General features: G+C 42.9%; 1 protein-coding gene across 10 annotated transcripts in view; it reads right to left on the reverse strand.

Moving 5' to 3' along the window:
• KAT6B (lysine acetyltransferase 6B) overlaps nucleotides 1-8,423 on the reverse strand; it is a 104,518-nt gene extending 96,095 nt beyond the window's left edge. The window contains exons 1-2 of one of the 10 annotated variants that reach the window (XM_085583490.1): nucleotides 8,234-8,423; nucleotides 12-902 (exon numbers count right to left, since the gene is read on the reverse strand). In XM_085583490.1, coding sequence (XP_085439616.1) covers nucleotides 12-632 — 621 coding nt within the window. In that variant the 5' untranslated portion in view covers nucleotides 633-902; nucleotides 8,234-8,423. The other 9 variants (XM_085583489.1, XM_085583487.1, XM_021549119.4 and 6 more) reach the window with 9 other exon arrangements.
• Nucleotides 8,424-27,834: the final 19,411 nt, after the last annotated feature.

A 27,834-nucleotide genomic window follows, 5' to 3' on the forward strand; every position in this document is an offset into this window, starting at 1 on the left:
TTCAGACTTACCTGGTCTTTTTCATGGGGTAATAGGCTGACAGGTGGAAGGGAAGCTGGGAAGGTGCTGGAGTATTTTGGAGCTCCTTTGCTTTCCAAACTGCCATAATTGACTCTATACTGAGGACCATCCTTCAGTAACCTCCCATTGTTCACAGCACGTTTGGCCCCCAGCCGCAACCTCTGCTGAAAGGCAGGATTGTTGAAAATACTTGCTAGGTCATTTTGACTTCTCAAATACTTTTCTATGTTTTTCAGGGAGGAGCCATTAGGTTCTTGAAGCCCTTCAATTGCTCTTCTCAAGAGTTTATTCCAATCCACATTACGGAGCTCATTACAAGCTCCTCTAGATCCCTTAACAGATTTAGGAATATTGCCAGGTTTAACACATGAAAACCGTCCAGGATTATCTGGGTCCTTGTAGGATGCAAGACCTTTGTTAGTGACTTTAAGAATAGAACCATCTTGAACACTAAGTTGCAACTGTTCTGAAACAGTCTTCTTATCTAATCCATGGGAAGCACAAACAGCATGACATATTCTCTCTTCAGAAGGCCTTTGCTTTTGCTTTTTAACTTTTTGTATAGCTTCCAGAATCCACTCCGTATAAAGAGGGTTGGCAAGTTTTACCATGGTTGATCAGTAATTGTTTCCAGCCAAGAGTTACCCATAGAGGTTCCTCCTTATTCTTCTAGCAGATCTTTCAGAGGTTGTTCACACCTCAAACACAAATGAAAGGATTCCACACACTGCTTGGACACATGGCAAAAATATCCACCCTGAGGAGTCAGAAAAAGCAGAGAAATACCTGCTGACTGAAACTTCCTAATTATGTTACTGAAATGTAGAAGGGGTTCATCTGTGATGACACTGGTACCTCCTTAAAAGAAAGTTTGTTGCAACCTTTAAAAAGAAAAAACAAGAAGCAGGGAGAGAATACAGTTAATGCTGAAGTATTAAAAACTAAAACTGCACTCAGACATGCATTCATACTATAGATGCTGGAGTATAGAAAAATCATTGTGATATTACATGAAACATTTGTCAGTTCCCACCCCACATGAAACAAGTCATCATAAAATCCTTCTGCTTCTCATAACACTCAGTGGATTTCGTTTTCCTAAATTTCATCACCACAATGCTTAACCTACTACTGACCTGTTGGACAATTTCCATTCAGTCAGGCATCTGAAAACAGTCTAAAACAAACTGCCTACAGATCATTTCTACACTGATTATACATGCACTAGAAAACCCTAACCAACAGAAAACCAAACCCCAACCAATGAAAGATAAATTATTAACCACTTCCAATTCTTACAGTATCCTAAGTGTCCTGCCATGTTGATTACACAACTCAAACATCAAAACCAAAAATATCAGAACCAAGTATTACATCTTTCATTAATATTTAGGTAACCTACAAAACCAAAAGGCACCATAAAAGCACTTCTCATTTTAAGATGTGCAGCAGAGAGGCATTTTTGATACAAATCCTCACAAACAGAAATGAAAACAAAGTAACAGGATGCATTTTCACATAAATAGGTTGTCAGCGCAAAGACGTGTAAAGAGGTCACATTGAAAAATATTTTATTGACTCACAGTTTAACAATTTTTTTTACTTACTATGGAATACATCACTCCAATAGAAAATTCAGTGGCTACAAGAAACTCATTTAAGAAACCTGAAAGAACATCTTGATGAGGATTTTATTCATTCTAGGAACACATGTGAAAAAATACAACAATTTAAAAGTCTCACAAATTAAACATAAGACAAGAATTGCATAATGAATACAGAAATATATTTGAAGCATTAGTTTTTTCTGCCATGAAGTATGAGAGCTTTTGAAGGCATTAATAGAATGGCATGATTACTTCAAATCAAAAGAAAACAAAAAACAGAAGAGAAAAATTTTCATTCTCAATATATGGGTTATCTTGTAAAGTAGGCAATCCACCAGTTTCACAGCAAAAACTTAAAAGTATTTAATACACAAGTATATTTATAAAGCTATGGCAAACAGACTACCAATAACAAAATCACCTATGACTAAACAAGTCCTGGACCTAAATTTTTATTTGTTTATTCTAGCCATCCTGTATTTAAATCATGTTCAAAAACCTGAGCAAATTATAGCCAGGAAAAACCCTGGAATGATACAGTAATCTAAATTATTTTCAACTTCATAAAAAGATTCCTCTGCAACTACAAAGATAAAAAGTACAACAACACATACTTTTGTCCCTAAACCTTTTTCTTCTTCTACCCCTCAAAAATGTCTTTAAATATAAATTCCAGCTCATGTTTCACACATTATTATACCTACACAACAGAATTACTAACAAAATGCAGCTGGTTACTGGTGAGAATAAAATTTTTCTATACCCAAACAATCAATATTAATCAATTCACTTAATGAATTTGTCCTTCTCAAGCCTGATCAAAGCTTAAACAACTTCAGATTTATAAATATGAAAATTCAAGTGTCTGCCAGACTGAAAAAGACACATTCCTGATGCAAATGCAGAGCCTGAACACTTAACTGGCTCACATACCCAACCCTATTGATCTACATGGATTGGATCCTGTTTCTTGCTTCCAGACCATACTCATGGAAGCTGTATTTGATAACAGTTTTGTGTATTTCAAGTATCTGTAAGCAAACAATAATTTTTTTCTGCAAACAGACCTTTTTTATTTACTTCAGTTAGCAAAAGGCATTCTTTCCCTAACAGAATTGTTTATACTCACTGTTCTCAGATAATTCCAAAATAACACTGTAGCTACAAAATGCAGAGAAATGTAGGAAAGAAAAGTGTTTCCACAGTATTATAAATCCTACAAATTCTCTCACAAATCTGACATTAAAATACAATAACACAGCAAAGCAGAACCCTATATATAGTGGAGGTTCACTCCCTTTTAGACTATTTCATACACTCTTCCTATAGATTCAAAAGCTCTCTGTAGCCCCATATAAAGTCCCAGATTCCTAGAAAGCTACTTTTAAAGTTAGTTAGTCTGTTCCACTGTAAGTCTTCATTAAGATAGTCCAAACTTAATTAAATGCTGAACACTGCATTTGCTGAGTCAGACATACTTGTCTTGGTTTTACATCTACTGCACTACTATTGTATTAAATTTCATACAAGCAACCACATCAGTTCCATTAAATTCCAGAACACACAGTACAGGGTCTGTTCCAAGCGCCTGGACACTGATGAACATTTCAGTATAAATGCTATAACATGTGGGTTACAGGAATTTTTATTGGCCAACAACTGTGGCAAAAGGTTAGCATAAACCTATATCTTCATATAAAGTCTACTGCTTGGTACAAGAATTTCACAGCCATATACATTCAGAACGACATTTTTACTTATTTACTTAAAACTCCTTGCGTGCAATACAACCTCCTGCATGCTAGCACCTACTAAATCAACCCCAGTAGAGTGGATCAGCAGGAACAGTTTCCAATCCACTGGACAGGATTTCAGGAGCAAAAATCAAGACATCTTAAACAGACACCTTCCAACAGTATCCAAGTTCATTCTGCCTTAAGGAACCATGCAAAGTGCATCCAACCCAATTTTAAATTGTTTTGCCACAATTTAGAGCCTCTCTCACTCTGGCACTTGGAGCGCACATGAACTTGAAGTGCAGCCACCTGACCTCCATGACTGCTGTGCCACACACTGGAGTCAGAATAACTTATTACTAACAAACATCTTTCCCAGCAAAACAACTTGGGTGTGTGATCCTGGAGCTATAAATTAAGGATATCTTTCAGAAATCAACACAGATTGATACAAGATTGGCAACACATAAACACACACATCTCCATGCAGAGTACTAGCTGAGACAAAATAAATTGTTTTAGAAACAATCTTGCAAGTTTCAACATCAAAGGATACTCAGAAATACAATGTTACAATCAGGTTTCTAGGTTTAGAATGCAATTCTACAAAAACTACAAATAGGTGGTCATAAGTAATTTAATATAAAAAGTGTGATGATTACCCAAATTACCTCAAAGATTTTGAAGAAATTTTTGAAACCACTTTAAAGAAGTGATTATAAATTAGTCTATTTAGGCACTCATGTCTATTTGTTAATCTTCCTCCCCTTGTAATTAACTTTTAATCACCCTCAGCAGCATTCATTCAATCACAAAATAGATTTTCCATACTGTTAAATGCACAGGATAACTTCCAAATTTTATGGCAACAGCCATAAAGTTCCTTCTATGTAATCTATCCTATTTCAACTTCTACACTCTATGGTATCTTATTTTGAAAATAAAAGCATTTGAGAAAGTTTGGATGTAATATGTGACTGACCAAATCTATTAACAAGACTGCCACTGAAGAGGTGCAGAACAGAAGCATCAGAGGGTGAAGTAGAGCCCATTAGCTCTAAAACATGAAAAACCATCTCTAGTCAAGGCTTGTCCCTTTACCTAAGTCATAAATTATCAGATAAATACAAAGAAGTTGCAAAACTTCAGCTTGGGATTTAGAATGAATGCAAATGTGCCCTTTATAAGGCACACACCTATTGCACAGATGACTATAATTAAAGAAGGCAGTGACTGAACACTTCAATCTCAGGTGTCATCAGTAATCCTATAATCCTCTAATAAGGTAGTTCTTAGACTGAACTAGTACCTGGAATTGCTTCCAGGTGATCCTGATTGTGAAAACAAGCAGTGTAGTCAAAAAAACAGCAACAAAAAAAGCTACACTTCTCTCCATAACTAAAACCAAAAGTTACTAAACAAATATCACAACATACAATCTAAATTTGTTTTATTTTTTTAATTAATTAAAAGTTTGCTTCACCTTTCATAAATGTAAATGCAGTTAAACTTTTAAAAACTGAGGTTAACACAGCTATAAAAAAACAAAAAAGAAAGGAGGGAGAAGAAGATGCCGCTGGGGGAGATGACAGCAACTTGTGCAACCTGCTGGTGACCTGTGAAGCACAATCTCATTCTGCTCCCTCCCACCTGCTCTGCACACACTCAGGAGAGGCAGCAGCAGGCCAGCTCTCTGCTGCAGCATCAGGGTCAGGTAAGGATTGCAGCAGAGGAGGACGAAGAACAGAAGACTGCCATTGCATTCCATTTTTGCCGTTTTTTCCTTGCTCCAAGCCATTACTTAGAATTCTGTAGCTAATCAATTCTGTATTCCTCATCTCAATTAATGATGCAAAACAGACAAGATAGTTGTTTTGCTATTGCAAAACACACAGACCTATAAAGAGATGGGGAGAAAGCAGATCCTGGTAAGGACTCCCATCATTCATATCCCTCTTAAAATTACTCAGGTCAGCTACTGTATTATTCTTTACACACCATATGCTTTCCAAATTTAAGAAAAAGCAATGACACATCTATATGCTTTTAAAAGACAGATGTATACACTACAGTAACTTCAAAACTGCACTAAAGACTCGTGGATGTGGAGAGAAGAGTGGCACATGTGAAACAAACTGATGGAAGTGCTTGTGCTCTGAGATACCCCACAAGCTTCTTCGAGATCATCTGCTTAAAATCGTTTCCCAACATGACAGCAGCAAGCGCCACCAGAGGAAGCAGCATCAGCACAACATGACAGCAGCAAAATCACCCAAATTCACCTTTCCCACCTTCTCCTGTGGAAGTTCTGAGTACTTTAAAATACAGTACTAGAGAACCGCAGGAAATACGGAAAGGTAATATTCACTGCCAAGAGTTCACCTGGAAAAAGGTGAACTGAAAACATTTCTTCTTGAGATAGTGGTTTTCAACAGCAGGGGTGGGTATCCGTCTGCTCTTGCCAGAGGGGGTTATTTTCAATGCTCAGTGACAGAGTATGAGAGGTGAGGTCCCGGCAAAGAACACACAATGTGAACATCACTTCCAAAACGTGGCACCGCCAAGCTGGACTATTCCCCTCCCCAACTTGCTTAAGGTTTTTGCAGCACTAACCCAGCCACGGAGATGTGCAACGCCCAGAGCCTCGGGCCAAGGCATTGTTGCATTCGAAGGGGCCAAGCCGGGGCTGGCTCTGCGCCCTGCCCGCCCTGCTCCGGGGTTTGCCATCGCCGAGGCAGGAGCCCCGGCCCGCGGGCTCAGCGCCCCGGGCACGGCGACCCGCGGCAGGGCAGCCCGGGGCCGTGCGCGCACCCGCGGGGCGCCGGGCGGGGCCGGGGGCGGCGGCCGCGCGTCCCCCGCGGGAGGCAGGTGAGACCCCCCCGGTACCACTCACCTCGGCGGGGGAGGAGCCTCCTCCGGGCGCCGCAGCGGCTCCCCCTGCTGCCGGCTCTTCCGCCGCTCCCGCCGCCGGGCCGCGCCGGGCCGCCTGCCCCGCTCCGCGCTGCCCGCGGCCGCCGCGACCGCCCCGCTGCCGCCGCGCGCGGCTCGGCGCACCTACGCCGCCATTTTGTCTCGCCCCGTTGTACTTAACGTGAATCCGACATGACACTGATTACAGCCCAATGGAGGCTCATTAAAACCTTACCTACCCCGCGCCCCGCCCACCGCCGCCCGCCATTGGCCCGCGCCGCGCACGCCGCTGCGCGCTCACGGGCCGGGGGGGGGCTGCCGCCGCCCGCCCACACCGGGCCGGGCCCGCCCAGCAACCGGCCCGGCGCTCCCATTGGCGGGCGCCGCCCGTCACTCACGCGGCGCGCCCCTTCCCGGCGCGCTCAGCACCGCCCACCGGCGGGAGGGGGCGGGGCCGGCGGCTGACACTGGCCGCCGCCGCCGCCACACACTGGCGCGCCCCGCCCGCCCGCCTCACCGCCGGGCCCCGGGGCGCTCGCGATTGGCCAGCCGCCGGGAGCGGCGGCGGGACTCCTCGCCATCCCACCCTCCCGTTGGCCGCCGCTGCCGCCCGTCCGCCACCCCCCACCCTCGGCCTCCCCAGCCCCCGCCACCGCCCCACCCGCTCGCTCCCGAAGTTTGTTCGGGAGCGCGAGCGCTGCCGAGACACCGGCGGCGGCCGCCTGAGCCAGCTCGGCAGGGCGGGCGGGCGCGCGACACACACTAATGAGCCGCCTTAAATACTGAGCGTCGCGCGCGCCTCAGCGGCTGGCGCTCGCCCGGGCGGGCGAGATGGAGCAGCATGCGCCCAGCATCACCTCCCAAGGTGCCTGGACTGGCAGCCGCTTATCGCGCACACCCCGCACCGCCGGGGGAGGGAGGAGGGAGTGGGAACGGGGACGACGACAATGACTCCCGGCTCTGCAGCCACATGCAGGTCCCTGCAAGTTTCGCCATGCGAAGCACCAGGGACTTCTCTGTCACCCCGTCTGCGAAGGAACAATTGCCGCCTCAGAAAGACAGGGTGGGAACATGCAACACAAAAACCTCAGCCATCCCCTGCTTCCCTCCGCCACTCCATTCCCCCTCTCCCCACCCCATCCAACCCAGCCATCACCCCCTGCTGCTGCTCCCCCTCCCCTGCAAAACGCAGAGCATTGCAATGCATTTACCCAGCGCAAGTGTCTGCAAACACGTGCATCAGCCTCCGATGCTAAAGGAAAAAAAGTACCCAGCCTAGTGACAAGCCCCCTGCGCTGGGAGAGGGGAGGGAAAGGGGGTTATTATGGCAAATTGCAGCCTGTCACCCAATGCAAAACAAACCCCATCGCATGCTCCCTATTATCCCCCGCATAAACTCCTGGGAATCTAACCTCCGATGCAGGTTCCCCCCTTTGCTTGCAATGACCTCCTTTCTCTGCCCGTGTGTGTTTCTGCAGCAGCGGTTCCTGCGGAATGTGCTGCCCCTGAAACGCGATCGCGGCTCCTCTCTCTCTCTCGCTCGCTCGCTCTCTCCGCTCTGTCTCTCGCTCGCCCGCTCGCTCTCTCTCCTGGCTGCAAGCAGAGCCAGGAACACAACAACAACACAGCCTCCCCCCACCCCCTTCCCCAAACACATACACACTGAAGAGACCCAGCCAGGAGAGCCAGACGAGCCGGGGAGGGGGTGGAGGGAATCCCCAGCCAGCGGATTGATTGCACCAGTTACCTTCCCTAAGCCCCTCCGCGAGAGGGGAAAAAAGAAGATGAATACAGAGAGAATACCTTGTCTCCCCTCCTCCTCCTCCGCGGGGCTCCTCTTCTCACTCCAAAATACTAAAAGGTGGACGGGCAGATCAGACACACGCGTTCAGCTCTCGGCGGGGGAGGGGAGCCACGCGAGCAATTATCATTAATTTAGAAATTAAAACAGAAACCCACCCCAGACCTCCAGCCTCCCCGGTGCGGGCGGACGCAGATTGCGAGGACTGGTGCTAAGACACAGGACCTGATAACAGCTAATTGAAAGGTTAATCTACATAGGCTGTGACAGAAGAGGTCCCTCCCCACTTTTTTATCTGCTGTTGGCAAGTGGGAAATTGAGCTCCCCCCCACCTTTTCTCCCTCAAAAAAAAAAAAAAAAAAAAAAATTAAAAAAAAAAAATAAAAAAGGGAGAAAGGGGGAAAGGCGATAAAGTTTGTGGGGCGGCGCGTCCCCTGGGCGGGAAGGCGGCTGCGGGGAAGCGGCCGCCGGCGCCTCCCGGGGCCCGCGGCCGCCCTCGGGGGTCGCGCTGCGCTCTCCGTCCTCCGCGGGGCGGCTGGAGCGGCGCCGGGGGCAGCACCCCGCAGGCAGCCCTTGGGCTTCGGCACTCCCCCGGGCCGGGGCAAGGGGGCTGTGCTGGAGCTGCCACAATTAGTCTGAGGGGTGGAAGCAGCGTGAACTAATCACAGATGTTGTCCTCCCATTGAGTTCGTACATGTAACAAGATGTTCCGAGGAATATGTTTAAAAGAACAAGGTGATAACACGTATGGACTTAAAGCTCGGCTTTCTCCGCGCTGTCTTGACCGGCGCTGCCAAAGGCCTCTCACCATGTCAAAGTTTTCAGTAATCACAGAATATGCTGAGTTGGAAGGGACCCATCACAACCATCGAGTTCTACTCCTGGGTTTTAATACTCCTTGTGATGGTTTTCTCACCAACGGCCAGCAAACAGCACTTTTCACCCAAACATCACTTTTTACCCAAGCATGGCATGACAAAATACCATGGGATACATCCCATAGGGTACCACAAAAGGGAGGGAAAGGCAGAGTACCTACCTGAGCATCCACTCAAGCAGACACAGCTAGATATCCCTCATGTTCCCAAACTTGAATCATGATTGTTCCAGATGTCTCCTCAACATCCTCTTTTCCACATCTTGTGGATGACATGTTAAGTTAGGTGCCTGCCTGCAAAGTTTTCTAAAAATATCTGGTCCTGAATAAGAAAATATAAAAGTAAAATTCTAAAAAATATCCTTAAGAGTGGGTGGAAAATTACCTTCTACAATAAATTAAGATCTTCCCTAGATGATGCACTGTATGTAGACTAGTAAGGAAACAAAGTTTCCATAACAATAAAAAAAAGCATTAAGGTTTACTGCAACTTCTTTCAGAGTCACTTGCTCGAGATACTGTGTAAGGAAGCTCTTTGGTGATGTTTCAGAGCACTGTAAAATTGTATGACCTACTTACAGAAAGCTACCGGGTGAAAATAATATTCCAGCATGTATCTATCACACCATAACCATTGACTGAGGTTTTAGTCTTTTAACTGCCAGATGCAGCCTTTTAAACATAAAGAGGGAAATTGAAATGTGTAGTGACCTAATACTTGTTGGAGAATCCGTCAAGGTTCATGCATTATGCAGGACCTGGCTGTGATTTAAAATAGTTTTTAAATTATTGGAAATGTTATAAATCATTTCAGCACAATTTGTAGCACAGCGTCACATTTGCAACACTATTCTGAATGTTGTGTCAACATTTCCATCAGAAACTTTTTTTTTTTTCCGGGAAATTTACAACTTGGTTAGTGGCAAAAACATAAAAATAATTTCTTGAAACTGAAACTTGGCATGGCCACATCCCAGCTTAGGAAACAAAACACTGGAGAAAACTTGATAATATGTTTGGCCATTTTGAAATTACAAGTATGTCGTGAAGACATAAGTAATAACACAGAGAAAAATTATAAAAGTCTCTGGTTTAAACAATCCCATTCTTTCTTCTCAATTTAACTCTTTTCCCAAAAATAAATTTTACAGGATGATATGTCATTGGGTGTTATGTTCCAGTTTTTAACATATTCAAGAACCTTTTGTTTGCAAAGAAACTCCTATGGATCTTAACATTTACTGGTGTATCTGATATTATGTAAACTGTGAAGTTAAGCACATGAACTCTTTATACATGAATCATCGTCCAGCAAACTCAGATCCATTGTCACTGTAAATTATACTATTTCCCAAAATTATAACTTCAAAAGAGCTACATCATGGCAATTTAGTGCAGTTCAGTTTGAGATAGTGCATGTTACACAGAGAAATCTGGAATGCTTTGGATCTAACTGAGAATGTCTATAAGCATTTTGGTTTGTCATCTAGATAAGAAATATTTTTGGTTTATTGTATGAAAACACCCTCAAGCCTATATTAAAAATATCTATGGAAATGTAAAAAGCCCATCAATGAAGTTAGTGCAAACAATAAAATTTACACTTAAGTATGTCTTTCATGGGCAGACTTTGCGGGATTTTCCTCCCATAAGTCTTGCAAACTGATGAAGTAGTAACAGGTGTCTAAACACTTATACATTGAATACACCCATTCCATGTGCTAAAATCATGTCCTTAATATTAAACAAGAGTACCTAAAATCAAAATAACTTTCCCATGTATTCTTGTAGAAAGATCTACTTTGGCCCATTTCACTTTGTTCTATTAGTCTCTTTGTTTTTATTCTATTTTAAATAATCTTATTTAGAGCATTTTTGCCCCACATCCCCCCCAATGGAAAAATATATATGATTGTACATATATATTGTAGAGTATGTAGTAAGCATATGTCTCTCCTCAAAAGTCCTTAGAATTATTCTAAAAATGCACTAACACTGCTATTTTTTGATCACAAGTGAGAGAAAGCAAGAAGTTAAGGGCTCTGCATGGTCTCAGTTAAATTCAGTTCTCAAAAATCAAAATCTGAAAATTGCTGTATGGCTGTGGTGTAAGACATGCTGGAGACTACTGCTTAAATAAAGCCCAGACATGTGCAGAATAAATTCATCAGTGTACAAAAAAGAAGACCGAATTAGAGTTTGAGCACTTGCTTGAAATCAGTAAGAAAATTCTTGTGCATGAAATTACTGCCATATTAAGAATTTCCCTGTGAGGCCTTTAATCACTGATGCAGTTCCATTAGAACTAGTGGGGCTGTTACATATTTAGAAACAATTATGTAGTTGTCCATGTTGGTATGGTGACAGATCCCTATTTATCTTTGGAGATGCTGGAGGGTAAAATCTTGGCCCCCATCGCAGCCTGGCAAAACGTCCTATGACTTCAACCAAGCCAGGATGTTCCTTCTATTATTACCACACACAACCACATATTTGACTACAGTCACCTGGAAATTGCATCCCCTGGCATATGCTGTTGAAAGAAGTGACCCTGGGAAGAAAAGTCATCCTAAGAGTGCCATGAGTTTCATCCCAGCCTGTAGGAGCTGAATGCATAAATTCTTTACCTGAACAACCTCCTCTGCTTAGCTTACCTTCAACCTCACATTCCTTCTGGACTAAACAACCTTTTTTTTTTTTTTTTTTCATTTGTGATATTCTTTTCCCCCAGCTATTTGTATTTTAATTTAATCTGAAAGATTAATCCATGAAACTAAGTCTGCTCCTCTGCACAAGCAGAATGCTTCTTGGTTTATGTATGATATGCATTGCTGCACATAACAGAGCATCACCATCCAACTTAAGCACTATAGATTATATTAATATATACACTCATATGTTTATATACACACAAAGTGAGTAACCTGTGGGCATGTTTTCTGATCATTTGCTGTCTCATCTATTCCATTTAATCAAATTGAATAATAGTGTAAAATAGTCTCCTGCTGCCATTTTACTGATTCTGGTGTTTTTTAATTCCTGAAACTAGCACATTATAAGGTAAATGCTATAGCAGTTTCAACTCAGGAGTTCTAATTGGCATAATACTGTAATTTGGAAATAAGTGTTTGTGGTAGATCAGCTGTCATCCCACAGGGATGGAGACAGTGACTGTTTATAATAAATCCCACATGTTCCTTTCTACTCTGGCAAATATACCACACTGCTATATCAAAGTACTTTACAATCCTTAATGAATTAGTTCCTGTAAGAGCTTTGTTAGGTGACTGTTATTTCTCTTGTTCTCCAACCAGAGATAGACAAAGTGTAAAGCAAAGTGGTTAGAAGAGGATGCTGGCCTCAGGAAAAATCTGGGCACCTGAGTATTAAGGGCTCTACTCTGGGCACAAGAGATCCAGTTTCAGAGGTCCTGTGCTGGTCGTGGAGAAGAAACTGCTGGCCTGTTAACACACATTTCAAACCTCAGCAGGAATAAGTCTTTTTGCTGCATTAACTATGCTACATGTTAAAGAAGCAATGGGATGAATAGAATTTGGGAGTGCAAAGGAAAATGCTAAAAGCAAAGAAGGAAAAAACCAGGTGGCTCTTATATATGACAATGTTTGTAAAATGGTGTCTTTCATATATACAGTGTCTCACAGTATTTGGTGTGGAGGTTCTACTTATGCATGATAAAGGATTAGTAAGTGATTAATAGATGCTTTAATAAATGGCAATCAGTTGTTTTGGGTCCAATGGGTCAATAGGGTTTTTTACAATAGCTCATCATCATCTGAAACACCCTACCAATGTATTTAACCTCTTTATGTTTTACATTGAAACACCTGCTAATCTTGTGTTAAACCTCACAAATGGAATCTTAATATAATGTGAGACTCAAAACAAATTTGCTGGAGAAAAAAGGATTAGCACCTAGGCTCCACAGTAAATTGTTAGTTATAACTGTACTGGATTTAAGTTTCTCCTTTTGCCATGTAAAAGGCACTGATACGACAGGAAGCTTTTGCTGCTGAGTGCAAGTGTGGTGTTTTCAAGGCTAATCCTAAGAGGAGGGCTGGAATATTGCTGGACTCTGTACCAACCAGCATCACTGAATTTGATGCAGCCTAGTGTTTTTATACACATTTATGGCAATACTTTGTGAGGACAGCTGACAAGATAAAGGATGAAATTGAAAATGAATAAAGATCATTTTGCTCAGAGGTGGTGAAAACTGCTGTAATCAGGGGCTGCTCAGGTCCTTCTTGCTACTGTCCTGCTGTGTTTAGTTAGTCTGGTGAAAGGGAAGGATGCTGATGTTTGCAGGGGCCATTTTAACACCTCAGCTTGTCTTTGTGGGCTTTAAAGTAATTAACTCTCCAATCATTACCGGTTGACTTTGTGACAGGTTTAGGTTTCCCTCCTGCTGTTCCCTTTGGGGATATTGGGTTGTCACTTTATGAGAGGGGGGATTCATTTTAAGGTTCACACCAAATCCCTTTCACAGCTTCCCAACAGCTCTTGTGTTCTCCATACTGCTGGAATATTCTCTTGGTCTCTGTTTAAATGAACATGATTTATATAACTTTTTTCAGATGGAACTGGACAAACAAGGGGGAGGGAGAAGGGGGCAGCTTCTCCAAAAAGGCAGGTAGCACACTTGCTAAGCCCTTCAGATGAAAAGAGGGCCATCCTCGGTACTTAGATGTCAATAAAAGTTACTGCAAAGATAGTTTTGCTAAATAAAGTTACTTTGAGCTGCGAAAGGATTCTGACAGTCCTTAATGTAACTGAAAGAATCCTCACAACTTCCAGCTGTGATATGGGTGTACTATATTATAGTTCAGCTTTAGCCCGGGGAAAGATCTGTAGTTGTTGCAATTTTTTATTGATCAAAGATTGCCAAGAAACATGGAGAGAAAAAGGTAGAAGAAAGCTTGACCATATTCTTGTTAATCCTATTCTCATCCAGGGTCCACTATATATTTTTTTTGAATCCTATTAATATAAGTCCTGTTAATAACCAGAGAGGCTGCTACCAGCCACATAATTTGGAGATTTGGTGATAACCAATCTCTTGGTGTAGACCAATCTCTTGGTGTATGGCAGCACCAGAGTTCTAAGAAATGTGACTGATAGGCACAATGACCACTTTTCAAACTCAGTGGACAGTGAAAACCCTAGCCTACTGCAAAGCTGGTTGGAGTACTTCCCCTTTGAAATTCTGCTCAGCATCTCCTGGCACACCAACATTCTAAGGGTGGGAGTTTGGGAAATAATCCATGTGGCAAACCAGCTCTGAAATTGCTAAGCCCAGGCTTAGAAAAACCTTTGGTCTGCTCTGCAATGTTTGGAAATTGAGCAACATCCACTCTAGTCTTTTCTTTTTGCAGCTTGAGCCAAGAGAGTTTGACTGGTGTCAAGGACCACACTGCTATCTCCAGCTGGATTCTTAGTGGTGTCTGTGTGATGTTTTCTTTACTTTCTTTGTTGCTGCCTTGTTGGCAGCATTAGTTGTGAGGTTCCTTTGCTAAATAAAGCTCTGACTGCACAAACAATTTATTTCAGTCACTTCCCATAGCTGCTGGTACTGCAGCAACTCAAGCTCTGTTAGCTAGACTAGAAGGCCTGTCAGAGTCAGGTGCCAATACACCACATCATTTCAAATACCCTTTCAGGAACCTTTAGATCTGCTCAATGTTCCCTTAAAAATCACCACTGGCTTGCTTGTATTAGGGCTCCCAATCTGACTAACTCTAGTTGTTAAATTATCATCATGCACAGAAAGATTTTGTTTTAAATATCCTTTGGGAAGGAAAATCTGTGAGAAAAGGGATTTGGAGGGCAGGAGAGACTTGTGTCAGGTAATATGAAAATGTGAAGTAGAAGCTAGGAAGAACCAAGGTAATCACATACCAGTGTTGGAAATGTGAAGTGTCTTCTTCATACATATAGAACTTCACTAATGGTCTCCTCAGGGTTACACAGGAGAGGTAGCTGAGGATTTATCAAGGTGCCAATTGCATTATCCAGCATAATGAAGGCCTTTGTTTATTTAATAAAGAAAAACTAAAATAAAAAGAGGGAAGTTCTAGTTCTCAGCTGATGGCAGGACCTGGGCAAGCTGTAAGCTTGTTCCTTAGCGCTGGCCAGATCCCCTCTGTTATCCTGATATTATTCCCCTTTGTTATTCGATATCCCACAGTGCCAGCTAAGTCAGGAGTTGTCACACTCCTCACTGGTGCAGCAGGATACAAAATAGCTGGGGGTGGGGAGGAAGACTGGAATGGTTAGGAGGTGGAAGGGAAAAGGCCTTTTTTTTTTCATGAAAACAGTAGCACCAGCTGCATCCTGCAAGTCGCTAAATTAGCCAGTCAGTTGTTTTTCTTTTAATTTTTGTGTGAATTCAAGAATAGGTTGTGGATGTCTTGGCAACTCATGAATGAGGCTCTTTATGAAAGAATTCACCTTGCAGAGGGGCTGCTGTCAGATGCACAAGCCTCTTTCCATTAATTAAGCTGCAGAACATCCCCTCTTTTTTTTCCCCCTATCCCTCTCAATGCCTGGATAATCAGACCCTGTGTCTTTCTGTAACATCCACCACTGCCTCTCTCTCTCCTCACAGTATTTCACCCACTCTGTTAATTCTGGGCTGCCAGATTTTTTTTTTTTTTTAACACAGCTTATTGCTGCTAAGTGAGATATCATGCTGCCTGAGCTAATAACTAAGATGAATATTCTGCTCCACTGCAACTAGTAGCATTCTCTATGCACTATCTTCAGCTGAAAGGTGGCCTAAGAGCAAAGTTGGATATTTTCAAAAGCTCAGCTGGGAGTTAATCAACTCTTATTGTTTTTCGACAGGAGCTGGATGCTTAACTTGCATCCAGTGAGTCATCCCCTGGATTGTCACCCACACACAAACAGCCCCACAGAGGGTGCAAAGAACTTTCCAGACGTGCTAGAAATGACCAGCCACTAAAAGTGTAAAAGCTACACTGTACCAGGTTAGGGAGTGATTACTGATGTAATTATGCCTGAACAGACACTCTGGGGAGAGAAGATGGGTACCTTCCCAGGAACCTCTACCAACTCTCAGCTTTGCTTTGGTCTGAACAAGATATGTGACGACAACTGAGTAATCTGGAAGTTTTTAGTGGGAATATTTAGATACTGATGTGTGCAATTATGAATTTACACACCTGCTTCAGGGAATAATCCCAAATCTTATTAAAAAATGAGGAGCTGACTATCATACCTTAAGTGTTTGCATGTTTTGGCTTAATTTTGTATGGCTGATTTAAAATCCCAGTCATTAGGAACAGAAAAATATGTGTATGGTATTAATGACAGGCTGTTATAAATGACCTGTTCGTTTTCCTTCACTTCCAAGTAATGCTGAACATTAATTTCCTGCAAATGAAGCAATCTGAAGTAGAGCACACCAAATAATTAATCTTTGGAAACTCTGGACTAAATTAAAATAATTTGAAGTTAAATAAAGAGCTCATCTGTGGCCCCAGTGCTCTTTCTGGGAAGCAAGGGATACATAAAAGAATCAAAAAGAAAGCAAATACTGAATTACCTAATAGAAAAGGAATCTACAAATATATGTAATAAATTCCCACATTACATCATAAAACTAACTTTCTCACAAATGTTATCATTGCAAATGCCAAGACACATAGGAGATCTTGCAATTAGTAAAAGTGAATAAGCAAGTGGGAAATTATTTGCATTGGACATATGCATTTTCTATTTTGGGGCTTGCTGGACTGTTTGGATTTTTTAAAAGACATTATCAAATTATCTATTATACTAGAGGTCTCATTATACTGAGAATTGGGTGTGGTAGAATTTGGAATACCATTTAAATGGTAAACTAGAAATTCTCTTTATTAATTCAAGCAGCATATTAAAGAATGAGCACTCACGATAAACTTTATGCTTTTATTAGCAAAAGTTGACTTTTTAATTAAATGCTGTAATTTGGTTGAAATTAAAACATAAGTAGAGTTGAAGAGTTATGTAAATTGAGAATATTCAAGAATAAAAGAAAAATAATTCTATCTTTACTACATCCAGGCAAAATGAATGTCTGTATTTCAGAAAGGACAGTAAATAAGCCTACTAGTCCTTTGTTTCTTTAAGAGTTTCACTTGTCTTATTTTTCTCAATCTTTCCTTGGCTGCAAATCTACAGCTATCCCAAACTATCAGAGTCAAATAGTCTAATGGGAAACAATATGGGTGAAGAGATGAAATACAATAGTGGGCAGCAGGTTCTTTTGAGTTTTAAAGGCACAGCATTGTGTCTAGACGTGCTGAAAGCTCCTTGCTACAGTTTTCTTGTTTGTAAAATAGGAAAGATATTAGCCTGACTCTTGGCAAAGCTCAGAAATGCTCCTGTCTGTATAAATGCTGAGGATTATTAGAGAGATGTTCAGCTTGGGACTGGGGTTCTGAATATAGTGATGAACCCACTCAATTTCAATTGCTGTATGAGCTTCTTCTTATAACAATTAACCTCTTAGAAAAGAATTAACACGGAGTTTACATGTTGACTCTATAGACATTGGATAATTGCTTTTAAAAAATCATCTATAAGTCCAGGAAATTACATTTCTCCTTTTGCTTCTAAAATTACAAACTTCTGACTTCCCAGCTGGTAATGCAAGCAATCAAAATCAAGTCTCTTGAGTGCAGTTGCATGACACACATGAACAACAATCTCATTTCATAAAGAATTAACCCACAGCCAGCTACGTTAACTGGCTCCAATTCATGCCACAAAGCCTGCCTGTTCCAAGCACTGCAGTTCCTGCTTTACACAGGCAGAAATGTACTGGTGAAATAACAGCAAACCCTTTTGGAGCCCTACCCTAATAAAGCTCCCTGGCAAAGGGAAAGAGTTTGGAATGAAGCACCAAACTGAAACCCAGAAGCTTTGGCTTCATTTTCTGTCTTTGTTACAGGCTGTCTATCAGTAAGGCAGTGACTTAACCTCCTTGAGTTTCATCTTCTATCACACAGAGACAGTAATACCTCCTTTGGCTGTCTTTTTGATCTGGAGTATAAAGAAAGTGACATTATTGCTCCCCCCACCCATCTCAGCTAAGACAGCTAGGCACTACCGTGATTCTAATCAGTAACAGCATTAACTACTGTTTAAACAGAAGGACCTCCTTCAGTTTGAAATTTCTTTCATTTTATCTAGTTAAAAAATCTTTTCATGATTTCTCTGATTATTTTCCTTCCTTTTTGAGAGAAAGTAAGAAGAAAGAAGTGATTTGTTTTGGGTTGATGACTTAGTTCCGTAAGTGCTCCAAGTATAGGGTCATAGAGAAGAAGCTGAGAACATAGATCCAAATGAGGAAAGCTTGGGAAACTTTATTTCTTTCATCAGGACTTCTCCTTAAAATGTGTTCTTCAGAGCTTAAATTTAAAGATGTTGTGCAAATGAAAGCCCACAACAAACATGTAACTCATTTGTGTCCCTTTCTCAGTGAGCTGCCTTAAAGTGACACGGGTGGAGGTTCCCTCAATACATTCCCAGTATTTCATGGAATTCACACCTTGCGGTTTTCTGGTATTTTTTCTTGATGCTTAGTCTAAATCTTTCCCTAATGTGTTTCAAGTCATTGCAACCTTAATTATAGTCCTAAATCGGTTCTTCTTTGTGATTACTGCAAATGGTTGTCTTGGGTAAGCAATTTGCATATTCCTCACTGGTAACCAATTAAGCAACCTGTAGTGACTTTCTGTTTTGAAATAGTTTTTAACTGAAAGATTTGAACAAACTGCACCACATTCAGTAGTTCCAAAGACTGTCATTCAGGGGGTTTTATGCTACACTATCCTGTCTAGAGAAAGGTTATTCATACATCCAGAAGACTGACTTTGCAGGCACATGTACATCTTTGTGTTTGAAACTTCTAGACTGACAACCCTTCAAATCCAGTTGCCTTCTCTTGGGACAGAAACATGAACCTTTATTTCTCTTTGATTTGAGAACTGACACCACTGTGATCTCCATTATGAGCCTAGCAATATTAAAGTGTGTTGCTCTTTACAGGCAGGACTGACTGCTTAAGTTGAATGACTGCATGTTGACCTTGGGGGAGCTGCAGGGGTATGTGTTTGCTTGGTTTTTAAATTCATCTTTTCCAGGTTGTGGGAAAGAAGCTTTTAGACATTGCAAAATACACGTGGATTTAAGCAACAATTGATTTCAGGAGCATCTTGTATTTTTCAACACTGCTTTATGAACTGATGAGGCTTAGTAGAGCTTTTTGAAAGATCAAAAGATGTGACAGTTCACCAAATATGCAGTGAAGAAATAACATCATTCCCTGCACACACCAAGAAGCACCAGATTCCTCTGATAAAGGTTTCTTCAGCACAAGTCCAGAAAATTTCCACTCCATATTATGCACATACTTCAAGACAGACAGGTGTCTGCCAGCAACCAAAGTGTCTTCTCTTATGAAGAATTGCAGTGCAGCAGAGCAGTCACTGCTAGCTCAGCAAACAGGGAGGCTGTGTGTGATGTGCAGCTCAACTGAGGGGCATCAGAAGGACTCTGTAAGAGCTGGAGCTGGCAGGCTCCTCAGGCCTCCAGCCTGTGCTGCTGTTTCTGCTCACTCTGGTCTCCTGGTGCACTACTGGGAAGAACAACCTGTCACTGCTCTAGGTACAAGGCTTCATGGACAGCCCTATGGCTGTATTTAAGAAGGCAGGATTATTATTTCCTATGGCTAGACAGAATTAACCCTCCCAAGAGACAAATATGAGCACTTGTGACAGAGACAGACGAGTTACATCCATTCATGGAAAGAAAAACAATCTTATGATTATGCAACTGAATTGTTTCTAATTAATTAATGATCTATATTTCATACTGCTGAAGCAGAATCTGAGACACACTAGAAAAAATCCTTCATGTGGCCCGTCCTAATAGTGGCAAGGGTATTGAGACACAGATTCCCTTATTAACAAGCTTTTTTGAGCTTGCAACTCATCCCTTAGTGTCATGCTCTTGTTGCTGGGCACACACAATGAGAGGTTGGTACCACATCAGGGAGCAGCAAGGGTCAGCTGCTCCCTGCACCCCAACAGCAAAAGGGTATCCCAGAACTGGCAGCAAGGGAGCAGGGAAGGGCAGACCCCGATATTTTGGCCAAAAGTCAAACTCACCAGGCGAGTCTGTGGTGATGAGGCAGGTCCAAGGTCAGGCCTGGCAGGACCCTTGGGTCCAGTGATCCTTGGCAGGGCCATGCTGGTGAGGCAGGGCCATAATCAAGGCCAAGCTGCAGAGCTGCTATGGGCTGGAAAAACAGATCCCATGGCCAGGCACAGGTCTGGCTGCAGCTGAGCTCCTGCTACAGAGCAGGGCTGAGCTGGAGTGGGGCTTCTCCAGCTGAGACTGGTCAGGGCTGTTAATGCTCTCCCAGAGAGATGCATTGTATTTTCAAGTTTTCTTGGTACCCAAATGTCATGAGGAGTGCCATATATTGGCCTGCCAGATAGAGCAGGACTTTAATGTTACACAAATAATAATCTGATCCTACAAACCCGTGTATATGTCATTGAGATCTTATTACAGCCTGGGTAAGAGGATGCTGGGTGTTTGCACTGATGAGGCTATTTCAGTATGATAAGCTGCACTAAGTGGGCTCAGTGGAGTGTATTTGCATATTGCACTGCCAGGGAAAAGAAAACCTTACATTTTGCAAGAGTTTTCCATGTACAAAAATGCCGCTGCAAATATCTGGGTATGTGAACAGTTCCTATGAAGGCAATATTCCATGGAAGGTGCTAGCAAGGGTGAATTAAAGGGTATTTGACATTTCCAGGATTTGGGATGCTCAGTGGAAAACTCATCTATATAATTTCAGGACTTTTTACAAGATCCATTGCCTTCTGATTTATAACATCTCACATGGAAAAAGACTGGCAAATATTTTCGGCTATAAGAATTCAAATAGTCTTTTGAAAGAACCATTATTAGAACCAGCCTGAACTCCAGCCAAATATTTCTATTCTCTTTCACTTCAGACTTTGATATATGCTTTCCTGTAGAAAGAAGAATTTTTTTTCCCTACCAGCTGCTGATTTCCAAGTTTGGTGTTTATTCCTTTGAGTTGTTGTTTTTGGTGGTTTTTGTTGTTGGCTTTTATTTTTGGGATTCAATTTTTTTTCTATTTTATAGGTTTTGAAATGGGCAGAAGGCAAAATGTATTTTATATTTTTAATTCTATGTTGTATTTTGCATTTTTGTCTTAAAATTCTGCCATAAGTCTAATGCAATCTTATTCCTACATTAATACAATTATTTTAAGCCAGGACCTTGAAAAGCTGGCACTACATGTAAAAAATCTAAGAAGACAACTTTTATGTTAAAAACCAAATGACTTCATATTTCTATGAAATTGTAGAGACATGCTCATACATGCATATGCACACATATTTTTGCTGCTATGATATATAGTTTATATATAGGCTATTAAAATAATGTAAACATTCTAAACAAAGCAGATTACCAGCAAAACCTGCAGTAACAAGTTTAAGATCTGAGCTGTATTCTCTAAGTAAGTTGAGAAGAGTCATAACATCAGTAATTTCTCTCTGCTCCTACAGCATTTGTGTTCAATGCTTTATCTACAAAAGTGATTTGGGGGACCAGGGAGAGATCCTAAGGCTCCAAGATTGTTTCTCCAGCCAGATTCAGGCTGGGTCTTGTTTGGCTGCAGTATAAACGCACCTTTCGCTGAGTCTGAATGAGAGGCTGCCCGCGTCCCTCCAAAGAGCAGCTCTGACAGAGGGACACCAGTGTGGGAGAGGCCTTTAGGCATCTCTGGTGCCCTGGAATTTAAGCAGAACCTCTGATGCAAACCAATAGCCCAGGTGAAGCACTCATCCCTCCCTCGGCCATCCCGGAATGGAGCAAACCGAAGGGACCCTCCTGCGAGCAGCTCAGCGCAGGACGGTGCCAGCACAGAGCAAAGGCTTATCTCCAGGCACCTCCGGGGCAAGGAATTAATAAACAACCTCACCCATGACCTGAGAGTGCAACAGCAACGAAAATGAAAGTGATTGTATGCTGTGTTAATGCATGGATAATTCTCGTAGCAAATAGAACAGAAGGCACACAAAACATTGCTTTGGTAAATGGTGTAGAAAAAGTCTGTCAGCTATAGGTGTCAAATATCCTTTGTAGTTCCACTGAGGTATCTTGCAGCAAAACAATCAAGAAAAATATGCAGATCCCAATTATGGGACAAGAATCTTCTTGCATTGTGGTGCTAGGAGCTCTCTGCCAGTTTGCTTTGCAACACTCAGGTTTTTTATACTGTGCTGGGACTGTCTGAGATATCAGATCCCAAGGAAGACCCCAGTCCAGCTGCCAGGTGTGTTTGTGTAGCCTTGAGGGCACAGGGGCTGCATGGGTGAAGTGGAATCGCTTTCCCCACTTAAACTGTGCACATACAGAAAGAGCTTCGTGTTTAGTTTGGGTTTGTTTTCTTTTTGCTTTTTTTGTTTTCCTATTTTTAGTTTTAATTTTTGTTTGGCTGTAACAATGTGCTTCATTTCTGGCTGATCAGCTTCTGTGCCTTAATATTGATGACTCTGCATTTGGACTCCCCAGGTGGTCATCCATCTCACATCGAGCACAAACACAGGGTCCTCTCCATCCCATATCCACCAGAAGGTTCACCAGCAGGTGCTGAGTAGCCTCATGATTCTCTCAGACCCCATAGGTTTGGAAAAATCATTTGCCAGACCACCAGGCAACAAGCAGCAATTACATCTGGCAAGCCTAAATCCAAAAGGGAAAATTATGGGATTTAAAGCCATCAGGGACCATTCCACACCACAGTGCAACTTTCTGACTTATTCCATGCTTCAGCAAGGGCAAACAGAGAGATGAGGGCCCGCAGACTCAGAGCCCTGAGAGCACGTTCCCTGCTGTATGCTTGGCTGTCTGGGCTCAGGGCCAGTTTGCAGCTTGCAGAGCTGAGAGCTGCCCCTCTCCTTTGCTGGCCTTGGACACAGCCAGGGCTGATACCACTTCCTGTGGGACCTGCTTTTAAGCTAAGCCCCTTCCATCAGGCCCCATCTGAGCTAAAGCTCCTGCTGTGTTGCATTCATGCCTGTCCCTGCCTTTGGACCCATTCCTCTGGACCTAGACCCTGACCTGGAGCTGACTTCCAGCCCTGCCTTTTCACCAGGAACCTGCCTGGTGTTCACAGGGCTGTGCCTGATCCTTGCTCCCCACACTGGACCTGCCTTGCTTGGCTCACTGGGGAGCTGTGCGACTGGAGAGAGTCCTGCCCTTCTGGCTGTGTTGGTGTGCTCAGCTTCCAGCTCACCTTTCCTTGCAGACAGCCAGCTCTTGCTGCTTCCTGACAGGCTGCTCCTCTCAAAATCTCCACAGCTTTTAAACACTGATGATCTCAGCAAAAATGTTAACCTGTTTTCCTTCACAGAGGAGCAGAAATGGTGGATTTATCCAGGAATCAAACCTACCACTAATGATACTGAACCATGGAAGGAGAAAATGAATAGTCTTACATTGTTTCCACTGTCCCAGGGATAAGAACGCTGGTCTGGACACTTTGGGAACTTTTTTCTTAGACCTCCAGCCTTTCTATACACAAAGTATAGAGGTGTCCTGGAAATAATGCCATGAATTCACAAGCAGAAGAAAATAACTTGTGAGAGCAGTGGCGCTTAGAATTCTTAGAGTCCAGTGGGTCTTTCAGTTTTGTGCCCTTCAGCCCAACATTGCAATTTGTATCACACAGGCGCCATAAAGAATATCACTGCCCCAGCAAGTGATAATACCAGCAAGTGGCATGAGACTTAAAAAAAAAAAAGTTTAAAAATTGCTCTTTGAACAGTAAGTAAGACAGAGGGGGTCTGGGGAAGCTGTGGTCAACCCATCAGGATCTTCTTTTCTTCTTCCCCTTCTTTCCTCTCATGCCTTCCTCCCTCTGCCCCTGTTGATTTTGCTGGAGATTCAGCTCCATTCCTGGAAGATACCTATTTGTGCCTACTGCTAAACTCTGCAGCAGCTGCTCAGACCTTTTCCTACCACTGTGTTGTGATGCAGTCATGATTTTGCCACAAAAGTGGTGTTCGCCTGCCATGAACCCAAAAGAGTTCAACACTGATTAGGAAGGAAGGCTGGCTGGCAGGCAGGCAGCATGACTGACTAAGCCCGGTTTCCTTAGGAACCCAGACTGAAAAAGTGAGAAAGTAAGAGCATGTGTGTTCTGGTAGGCAGTGAATAATCCATTAAAACTCTTAATTAAAAATTTAAACATGTGTCTGCTAATTACATCACCCTTCTCTTGCCCTCAAAAAGCAGCAAATGAGCATGGTTGCACACCTGCCTGTGTGTTTATTTCCTTAGGATGCTGCTCACTTGCTCAGCAACACAAATACCAGTTCAGGTAGCAGCTGCCATTGTAAAAACATTCAGGGGAAAAGTGATGACAAATATTTTCTTTTTGTTAATGAATGGCCAAACTGTTCACAGAAATCCTGCTCACTGTTGCTGCATGTCCTGAGTTTGTTGATGTTTTTCACATATCAATCCTGATGCTATGAGTTCTCATCTCAGGCAGGGCTATTTAATGCCAGCAATACACACTTGGCTGAACAGCTACCTGAAGACCTGTAAAAAGAGAAAGAGATGGGGTCAATGTTTTAAAAAGCAGGCTGCAAGGATATGGAAATGAACATGGGCATTGCCTGTAACCTCAAAATCTGCAGAGAATGGTCTGCCAAGGTTCTGGACCCTCTAGAGCTTCTCAGTCCTGCAGGGATAGTGTGGTGCTCCACATTTGAAGCACACATGGGGTGAGGAGCCTTAGCATGGTAAGGGCAGAGCTCAGATTAACTGTTATCCATGCAAATGGGCACTCCTAGCAAATGAAACCTGCTTCCCCCTCTGTAAGTTACCCTGCAGTGAATCTCCTCCGCTATACGGAGCCTCCTCAGCTGCTCTGAGTTGGCTGGGTTGCAGCCACTTGACATCAGGCCACAGCCTCTGATTTGGGAAGGCTGTTTTATTCACTGCCTAGAGGAGTAGGATCATGTTCAACATTGCTGTTGTTATTTATTACAGTCATGAATTTGGCAGGAATTAGCCAGATTCTGGCAGGTAGCGTATGTCTCTGTATATCAGCATAACTGTGCTGCGCTATAGTGGGTACACTGGGTGAAAAATCAATTCCCTGGTTTTTGGCTCCCGTCAAAACAGGCAGAGGCCAGAGCAGGAGGGCATGTGTGTCCACTGGCACACATATGGACACTCTCACCAGATGCTCACCCAATATGCTGTCCTCAAGACCTGCCTTCATACCATGGTCCTGATGGGGCACAGACTGCTCAACCTCTGAGGAAAGGGTCCAGCTGGGATGTGGGTTTGTTTCCTTGGGGGTACTGAGAACCTTACTGGTACTTCTCAAGGTCCTCTTTGACTCAACCTAAAAAGGACTCAACAGACAGCAAGAAACTCTGAACTCCTACACCCCGACACTGTACATCAGTAACAAAGCACTGCCTCAAGACTGAATGACCTTATGGGGTTATCTTTAAAGTGATATTTTAATGCGTTCACTGACTGTTTAAAAGCTTCACAGAGGATGTCTTGGGATTACGTACTGGAGAAGGCTTCATTATCCTCAGGAGTACAGACAAGGAGACAGCTGCTCCACTGCTGAGTTTCCCATATTGAGCTCACGTTCATCCAAGATGGCTGGAGCCAGGCAACTCAATTTAGGGGCTGCCAGAACCACTGAATGATTTTTCATTGAAGTGAAGCATCTGTTAGTGCAAGGTAATTATCTTGCCATTCCTTTTAAAAAACAGGGGGTTGTTAAAATCTGAGGTATATGTAGAGTTTAAGATGCCATAGGGCAAATCTAGGAGCATATGAAATTCCCAAGCAGGGCCATAAGGTTTATTGGTTCTAGTCAGAAATATTGGGGCTGGCAGGATTGGGCTGTCATCACAAGGGAGGGAGCTCAAAGGTGCAATTCAAAACAAAGGCCTGTGTTCACAGGATGTCAGCTCTCAATCCCAGGGCTGAAATTCCTGAAAGCTCATCTTTGCTCCTTTTGTCTTTCCCCACCTTGACAGAACAGTGGTGTGAGTATTGGCATGGTTCACTTGGAAGAACCCTGCTGGACAGCGCTGCCCTGCCTCATGGGGCTCAGAGTCGGGGAGCAGAGGTGAGGGAGCAGTTTGCTGAGGCAGGTGTTTGACACAGCCTCATCCACGCTGCTCGATGCCCTCAGGTCTGTGCTGGGCAACGCTCACTCTGCTGACCAGGCTGAGCTTTCTGTATTGCTGTTGCCCAGCTGCGAGACCTCAGTGGCAGAGCCCCTGAGGACAGCCTGAGGCACTTCCCTTGTTCGTCCTCTCCAGCCCAGCCCAGCACAGAGTAAAGCACTGTGATGGGGGGAGCCATTACACAGGCACAGGGCCTGGGCTTCTGCAGGTCAGCATCACCACCCTGTGTGCTGCAGTGGAGGAGAAGCACCCAAAGCTTACCCCAAAACTTCTGAGAGTGGGACGATGTGTCCATAGCTGCGCTCTCCTGACAAAGCTGAATTATGTTCCGTTTGTATAAAGAATGAGTGTGTTTAATCATAAAGAGTAACCAAAAAGTCATTTCATTGAGTAGCAAGATCATCTACCACTTGGGAGTACCCAGAACTATTTACAAAATGCTTTCATACTTCAACAAGGAAGGGGCTGCATGTTTCTGACTGTGAAGCAGAAGGCAATCCTATAATAATGCCTCATCTTTACCAATCATTCCAAATTATTCACATGAAATATCCTGCTTTCTCTTTTGGACTGTAATGAAGCTCCTGTTGAACCAATTATTCTCTAGCTATTCATGTATTGTCAAAAAGGAAATCACAGAAGCTTTGTCATTAGGAATAAGATTTGATTGGCAAGGCACATGGCTTTGGGGTGGGTTTGCTTATTCCACCTTTTTGCTCTCAAGCCATAGCTTTCAGCTGGCAATTTCCACTGCTATAATCTGATGGAAAGTGATAAAATGCATCAGACTGCGGTACTCAAATGAGAAAACACTCCAGATTAGTAGGAATATAATTATGTTTTTCATGACATTGATTTTTTATTTTCTAACTGATAAAAGTAAACAACTGAGGGGTTGGGGGGGGGGGGAGTGCCAAAACCCAACATTTAGACTTTAGTGGGATAATTAACTCAGCAATTAAACATATTTTGTATGCAGCATTTGTCCTCCAGAGCACACAGCATATGTGACGTTTGTCCTTCATTCAAATTCTTGCTTCTTGCAATCTTTTTATTTCAGCAGGAGTGGCAGCCGGTGGGAGTCCTGCACGGAGGCCCCTTCCACAGTGTTTTCCTTTTAAAGTTGGGTATTCACAGCTAGGATTTGGAAGGAAAGGGGCAGCAAAACAGAATTGTGAAATGAGCAGAACTGAGAGGCAAGAGGTCGGTGCAACAGGCATTTGTGTCTGTTTTCTTTTTGCCAGTGATGTTTGGAGGGGAAGTAAACCAAGCCCCTTGTGATCCTTTCTGCCCTGTGTGCTACCCAACAGCTGCACAACTCTGCTGTGACTGGGGCTGCAATGGCAAATGCCCTGTGCTCTGCTCCCACTCAATATCACAGCATTGAGATGGGCAAGTTATATCCATGGAAAATAAAAGAACAAGAATTAAAGCAATTTAAATAAAAGAGCCCAGTCCTAGGGGCTCCCTGCTGATGTAACAGAGTTGATTTCTCACTACTGTGTGAAATATAGAAGAGACACAAGAAACAATGGATTGTTAGAAATCTCAATGGCCTTTTCAGCACAGGCTAGTTCTT

Source organism: Lonchura striata, chromosome 6, assembly GCF_050655825.1.
Source record: "Lonchura striata isolate lonStrDom1 chromosome 6, ASM5065582v1, whole genome shotgun sequence".
NCBI lineage: Eukaryota > Metazoa > Chordata > Aves > Passeriformes > Estrildidae > Lonchura > Lonchura striata.